Raw genomic sequence first — 8232 nt, 5'->3', positions numbered from 1 at the left:
TTTGTTTTGTCTTAGCTTGAAAAAAAAAGTCTAGTTTAGATTATTTTCCTATAAAGCAAAATGCTCTAACAATATTGTTATCAAATGCAAATATTTAGAAGCTATTCCATATGATATTCTTGATAAAACCATTTCTTTTATAGAATCTAGAAAGGTAAATATTTTAAGATTTGACTATGGAGATAGCCACCCAAGATCTAGAGGTCTAATGGAAAGCACAACAAAATGAGAAGATCAATATGACACGAATAAACTATATTCCTATCAATGAATGCAAGTTTACAATATGAATGAATGAGATTATAAATAGAACCCCTTGATTATATAGGTCAAGATGAGACATGGAAGATATCATAAGATTATGAAAGTATCTTAATCTTATGATATGAGACATAAAGTGATAAGTATCCTATGTATAGCTTAAGTAAACTTAAATGATAAGGCATAAAAATGACCTAATAGTGGAAGTAGCTAGGTAATATCCCTATTACACCAACAATTATTGCTACTGGTTCTTTGATTCATCTCATTGATATGGCTCAAATTGAAATAATTCATTTCATCAATCAGAACAAATATATTCAAAATTTTACCAAGCAATAAAACAAGTCTTGTGATCCTTACTTTCCTTAAACTGGCCCCTTTGGTTGCTAGTGCTTTACTCACAAGCATTACTCTCACAAAAAATACAAACTCATTTTTTTGTAAGTGATCCTTTAATCATCATGATTTTCATGCTCCGAGCACACTTACCTTTGCAAATGCAAGTATCCCAAGCCTTGATCCAAAACTATAATCTACTATATTTGCAACAAGCTTTAACACATCACTTCAAATTGCTCTTGTAAAAATACAATTGTTAAATTAGTCTACATGATTAATGCAATATCATGGAGGGGTGTAGTAGAAGAAGGCATATATCTCTATAAACAATATGAGTTTTTTGAATCTGTTCTCAAAGATCAATGATGAAAATAATGAAGATGGGGTTTTTAGTATGATATATGAATTAACTGAACTACATACTATAAGAATGAATAGGTCTCAAGAAGATCAAGGAAGTAGAGGAGAGAGGATCTCCCTATACTAGTAACACATTTAGAGGAAGGTAAATCACAATCTTCTTTTAAAACTTTTATAGTGACTCTACAAGGTACTAGACCTTTCCTAATTTCTTTCAAATTAGTAAACTAATGAAGACTAGTTAATAAATAAGTTAACTAGGAAGCCAAAACTCCTTCTTGAGATTCATATAGAAGGCCGATATCTTAATTGTGCAAATGGGATACAGAAGTGAAGAAGAAGATTTTGAAGAACAATTTTGTGGAAGATTTGAAGAAGGGTGTTCTTCTAGCCATCCTACCATCATTCTTAATTTTGAAGAAACGAAAGATGAAGAAGCAATTTCCCATATTCATAACTGGTTCCATTTAAGAAATCAAGAAAAGCAACCTACACACCTTGAACCTAAATGTACAAATTGAAGGACAAGATGACTTCTTCCTCCGTCCGTAGCTCTAATTGTTGTTGATGGAGGCCCGAGAGTCGCCATTTACACAACCCATTTTGGGCTCCCTTGCGGTCGTCCTCGTTGGTTATGTACCAGCCCTTGGCACTTCATTCCCCCGTTCCCCGTTGCGGCCGTGTTTGTCACACCAATGATCTTCCCCGCCACGATTAAACCCATAGGTTCGCTACAGAGGCGGGACGAATGAGAGCCGAGATTTTGTAAAAAGGTGGGATTTATGAAATGACTTGGTCTTTTCTTTTTTTTTTAAGTAATGCACGCAGTCGTCGGAATTTCGACGAACGCGGGCACTTTTTCTAAAAAAGCCTAATGTCATTGCCAATTCCTTCTCCATCGAAACCAAATGTTGCATTATCGTCGGAATTCCAATGAAATCGGGCATTTTTTCAAAAAAAAATCAAGTTTGATCACAATATACCTTCTCCGTTGGAAACCTACATCGAAATTTTAGGCTAAATGTATTAGTGACCAAAGTATTCTTCAGGGAAGGGACGATTCAACCTGTTTCTTCCACCCACTGGAATGCTAGCTTTTGTTTGCACATCTCCATGAAGGCCTCGAGATTTTGTAATGCATTTCCACATATGGGCAACAAGGATTTCAAAAGTCGTATAGGGTTTTCTTGATTTATCAGATCCATTTACCTTTGACTTGAGTTCTTGTAAAAATATTGCATCAAAATGAAACTTCTTTGCCGTTAGACTGGACGTTATTGGGGAGTGCTCATCAAATATAGTATTATATTCATAATGATCAAAACATGGCTGGGGAGGATCTCTTGCTTTTAATAAAGATCGGTCATGTACTGGAGGTAGAATACTCTCTCCTCTAATTATTTTCCCCCACGAATTCATGAAAAATGTAGCTGCTTGTCCGTCTGCAACATGATGATGACTAGCTAGGCCTATCACCAAGCCTCCACAAGTAAATCGAGTAAACTACATAAACAAATCTTGTTAGTTATAAAAAATAACTAAAACAAGTCTTACAATACCTCCATGAGTAAAATTAGTTTTCTTCTAAGGGTTATCATACCTGCATGAGTAAGAGCTCATTGACCACGGTGGATGTGGGTGGCACCAACTCAAGGAGGAATGAAAAGGGATCGAAGGGCATTGCATCTGCTATTGTTCCATCTACATCGGCTTCTATGACAAGCACACCCTCGTCATTCAGATTGATGCCAAGGCACCCACTCGCTGTTTCTTTGGTGTATCGCCCTGCCCATTCTCTGAACTCCGCCAGAACTTTGGCCAGTCCTTCCTTCAACACCTCTGAGCTAGGGGTCGGAGCTTCGAAAGCATACACCACCTTGTTGTACATTGGATATGCAACTAGATCCAGATTGTTCAGTTCAACAAGCTCACGATGATCTTTACCCGCACAGGGTTTGATCTACACACCTTCGCCTCTCAACACTTTCATTCTTTTCTCTCTCCCTCTTCTCTCTTTCTCTATAATGCAAATGCAATGTCTTGTATTGTGCTTTCACAATGAAGGATTTCTTAAGGGATAGCAAGCTCTTTATATACTTGGGCAATCGCAACTGTAAATATTAAAGAAAGATCGACGTGTCTGATAAGATAGCTATGCCTTATCAACAGACCGTTGAAGCCTCCAATGGCTCTGCTACCACGCTATCCACTGGGTATGATTCTGCAATTTGTGCGTTTTTTAAATAGATTTTCTGGCTGAACAATCCACTCAGCTAATTATTTCCAAATAAGTTAGCATTCCAATACCTGGCATTCCCATGTGTTTTATTCGCATTGGGTGAGCTTCAACTTAACAAATTATTTGCAGAGAAGTTAGCATTCCAAAGACTGACATTACCATGTGACAGTTCCGCGTCTGGTTGTATTAGAATCTATGGTAATTCATATAAATGAATGTAAGGCACATCATATTTAAGGAATATGTAATAATTTACTCTATAAATTTTTTATATATAATAGTAATAACAATGTAGATTTTGACACAGAAATGATTTAAAATACCATGTTTTATGTATTAAAATAAAAAGATTATAAAGAAATAAGTATTGTAAGAAACAAAGTGTATATTTCATTAGTTTATTAAAATAAACTTTTCAAGTCAATTTTCATAAAGAAAGAATTTGAAAATACTTATATTGTTTAAGTTTTATACATATCTAATCCACACACAATCGAATCCAGAAAAATACATTATAATACAAAATGGATTGTGGAAATCTCATAGCCTTAATACTTATATTGTTTAAGTTCTATACATATCTAATACTTTTTTGAACATCTAGATATCTGAAAAATAAAATGAATACTAAAATAAGATTCAGATACCTGTATCCTATCTACACATGGATGACATAAGCCACACACTTAATTTTGTATTCCATTGCTCTTAATCTCTTGACCTCTATCTTTCCCCTTCTCAATGTTCCTTTTACCTTTATCTATCACCTCCCCTCCTCTCTCTCACATCTATCTATTTCATTCTATCTCTCTTCCATACTTTGTCTTTTTTATATATCTATCTCCCTTCTCACTTCCTCTCTTTTCTAGATAATTATATTCATTGGTAAAATGCAAGTATTTAGTATAACCTAATTATTTGAAATATAGTTTCTCATGTTCCTTCTCTCTTGCTCTATATCTATCTCTCTTTACCACCTCTATTCATATATTCCTCTCTCTACTAGTCTTCTTATGTATATATCTCTATCATGAAACATGTTCATTTTCTTGGAACTTTGATAAGAGGCATCATTTTCAATGTTAATGCTTTAGTTGTTGTCAAGTTTTCCAACTGAAGTTAGAAATATCCTACACATCATGTAACACTTATACAAAGATATTTTGGTTGCCTTTAAACTCTTGATATGCTAGGAGGTTTATTGCCAAATTGTATAACTAATTATTACTAATTTATATATTAGTGTCATCTTATAATAAAATACAATAGGTAGGAGATCTAACATGTAATTGTAATTACTCTTTGTTACATCATGACCTTGAAATGATAAATAATTTTAATATTAATAATATATTTTAAAATAAATAAAATTTTGTCGTGTATCTCTATGTCGCTTCCTATCCCACATATTACTATATTTTGATGGTGAGACAAACGATAAGTTAGTGTGCAATGAATCACTATAATATTAAATTAAATAGAAAGATTTTTCTTTCCTATTAAATCTCCTTCATTTAATGTCTAAGTAAATAATGCTTATGGGAATTAGAAAACATATTCTTCTTTCTTCCCTTGTCTTCCTTAATGTGTGTAACATATGGCTACAGGTGATTTAAAAATATGTTTCAAATAGTTAAATGAGAATTAATACTCTATCTTATTGAACCCATTAAAAACATCTAGATTTGACTATACACCATGTTTGTAAGTTTGAAGAATGTGAGTATATATTGTTTAGAACTAATTTCCTTGTGACCAAGGTTTTCAAATCTTGAGAATGTTCCAAGATAAGTTTTGATACCAATTTTGGGTTACATTTGATTTTCAGTCATGATTACTTATAGATATTGTTTTGGCTTTTGGGTAGTAATGATTCAACGTTGTGGTATTCATTATGCATGCAAGGGTCAAAAAGTACATCTCATTTAAAATCAAAGCACATATGAAGGGTCAATTTGTAATCATGACTGAAAATCAAATGTAACCCAAAATTTGTATAAAAAATTACCTTAGAACATTCTCAAGATTTGAAAACCTTAGTCACAAGCAAATTGGCTCTAAACAATATATACTCACATTCTTCAAACTTAAAAACATGCGTATAGTCAAATCTAGATGTATTTAATGGGTTCAATAAGATAGAGTATTAATTCTCATTTAACTATTTCAAACATATTTTTAATTCACTTATCACCATAGATTACACACATTAAAGAAGACAAGGGAATGGGTTCAATAAGAAAGTAGTAACAGTCCCAACTACTTAATATCAAAAGCTATGAGGTTACTAATGAAAGAAGAGAGTTTTCCATAACACATGACACCTTGTCTGCTCATGCAAAATTCACTATGCAGTTAGATCTTCCATTGAATTCTTCCTATCAAGGCACTACATGTCTCTCTCTTCCATGGGAATGGGATTGTGTAGTCATTTATGTTATTAAATATATTACCTATGAAGGGAGGAATTATTTACTATACTAGACACATTTTAAGTTTCTTAGCCACATCCACCATGGTTAATGAGCTCTTACTGGGTGGAGTTCAGAGATACACAAAAGAAACAACGAGTCGGTGCCTTCACATCAATCTGAAAATAATGTTACTAGGGAAATCATACCAATAGTTTTTATTGCTAACTTCACACATCCACAAATTCTAATGGGTAAATTGGACTTTCATGATTTTATTTTTTTTGTTCTCTTTGCATGTAACTTAATTGCTTATAGCTATTGTTTTGGTTTCTAGATAGCAATGATTCATGTTGTGGGATGAATTATGCATGGAAGGGTAAAAACTACACATTTCAAAGTTCTACCCAATACGATACCTACTTAAAAATGCCCCAATAACCATGCTATTAAAATTTTTAATATGTGACTCTTTTTCCTTCTTGTGCATTTATCATTTTTCCAATCATTTGTTTTCACATGACATTGATTTCTCTTTTCTCATAGTTTTTAGGACTGCAATACAAATGCGAGTCATGAATGCATCTATGGAAACTGCAAAAAAATATATATCCATTTTCAAAGACTACTATTTTAGGTTTATGACAAACTTAGGTAAAATGGAGAGCATAAATATGTTGTACACCCTCACATCCAAATTTGTAGCAAGTTTTGTTATTGGAAAACGAGGCCAAAAATAAAACATGTAGGTGATTTAAATACTTGTATAACACAATGTTGTAGAAAACAAGGAGGATAGACATCTTTATCATACTATTCATTGCACTACCAAATGAAAGTAGTGACAACAAGATGACTATTTTCACTCATATTATGGAAAATAATTATCAATCCTTAAGTAATTAAGTATATATATGACATAAATAAGAGAAATAAATTTTATAGAAACATATCATATAAAATAAATATATAGAATACTAGTATACCTATATTTAAAAAATATATGTAAAATATGTTGCAAGATATTTATAATAGAAGAGAATCATGGTAAAATAAATGTTCTTGAAAATATTAAACACCAAGATACAACTCCATTAAAGTCCCACACTAGAGACAATTGGCGAGGGTTCTAGTTTATTTGGAGTAATAAAATAACACCACAAAAGCTAGAACATGACATATTTCATTCATGTACCCATCGTTTGCATATCAAATAGTTTCAAAAATGGATTTTTGTTTACAGACATTTTGATGTCATTGTAGATGCCTCTCGACATAATAAATCTACAATTCTATAATCAATATATTTAAAATTTTATATTATATAAATTATAATATAAATAATAATAGATAATCATAATATAATTTTTTTGATGAAATAGATTTATAATTAACTAATAAATAGATTAAATATCTTATATATCTGCTATTTCCTGTACTCCACAAAAACCATGGGCAACACTTTAAAAAAGGTAATTCATGTTTAGACTATAACTATCCCAAAACTCTTATTATTTGTAAACATGGATCCAAGTGAAAATGTAAGCCATATTTGGCACATGACAGTTCACTCCATATGCTTAAATTTTGTAATTGTTGATCAAAGTAAAATGCAATGCATACAAAGAATATTGTAACTCATTTGAAATATTATAGGTTTGCTAACATAGACCATGGTCAATATATAACCCATCATTCATATCATACAAATTGTGTCACATTCTCAAGTTTTCAAACATGGAATACAATTAAATTGGTACCATACACTATGCTCTAGTTTTTTAAAATTGGTAAATAGAGATCATATAATAATAGGTGATCTATTTGATACACTTCAACTCTTCCTACATTCCTAATATTTGTAATCATGGCTGAAATTTAGATGTAACCCCCAATTGGTATCAAAACTTACTTTGGAACATTCTCAAGATTTGAAAACCTTGGTTGCAAACAAATTGGTTCTAAACAATATATACTCACATTCTTGAAACTTACAAACATGGTCCATAGTCAAATCTAGATGTATTTAATGGGTTCAAGAAGACAGACTGGTAATTCTCATTTAAGTATTTCAAACATATTTTTAAGTCACCTTTAGCCTTAGATTAAACACATTAAGGTGTTGTCTTAGAAGTCCCATCAGAACAAGTGAACCTACAGGCAGTTGATCTGGAGGAAGAAATGTTTTGAAGGGTTTTGAAGGATTGGATCTCGGAGATGGATAAGTATTTTGATTTTAAAAACACTGCAGAAGAGAGGAAGGTGAAGTATGCCTGTACTCGGTTGAAAGGTCATGCATCTGTTTGGTGGGAGAATTTGCAAGTTGATAGACAAAGAAGAGGTAAAGAAAATATTAAGACATGGGATAGGATGATTGCTAAGTTAAAATCAATATTTGTCCTGGTGAATTATCAAGTGGATTTGTTCTAGAAGTTGCAGAATCTGAGACAAAAGGAATCTAGTGTGAAGGAGTACACCGAAGAGTTTTACAAGTCGAAAATCAGATCCATACATGTTGGCGATGAAGTTGAATAGATTGCAAGATATTTCAACAGATTGCAGATGTCTATACAAGAGGAGCTCAGTATGATCAAATTGGAGAGTGTTGAAGAGGCTTAC

At 32.3% G+C, this 8232-nt stretch overlaps 1 protein-coding gene across 1 annotated transcript; it reads right to left on the bottom strand.

The window, feature by feature from the left end:
* Positions 1–1989: 1989 nt before the first annotated feature.
* LOC131864271 (agmatine hydroxycinnamoyltransferase 1-like) lies at positions 1990–2851 on the bottom strand. Its single transcript, XM_059215200.1, has 2 exons — positions 2564–2851; positions 1990–2466 (listed from the first exon to the last, which is right to left on the bottom strand). The coding sequence occupies exons 1-2, from the start codon at positions 2849–2851 to the stop codon at positions 1990–1992; spliced, it is 765 nt and encodes a 254-aa protein (XP_059071183.1).
* Between the last annotated feature and the right edge of the window lie 5381 nt (positions 2852–8232).

Source organism: Cryptomeria japonica, unplaced genomic scaffold, assembly GCF_030272615.1.
Source record: "Cryptomeria japonica unplaced genomic scaffold, Sugi_1.0 HiC_scaffold_82, whole genome shotgun sequence".
In the NCBI taxonomy this organism is placed as follows: Eukaryota; Viridiplantae; Streptophyta; class Pinopsida; order Cupressales; family Cupressaceae; genus Cryptomeria; species Cryptomeria japonica.
The sequence above is the reverse complement of the archived record's forward strand: the minus strand, read 5'-3'. Positions and strand labels throughout refer to the sequence as shown.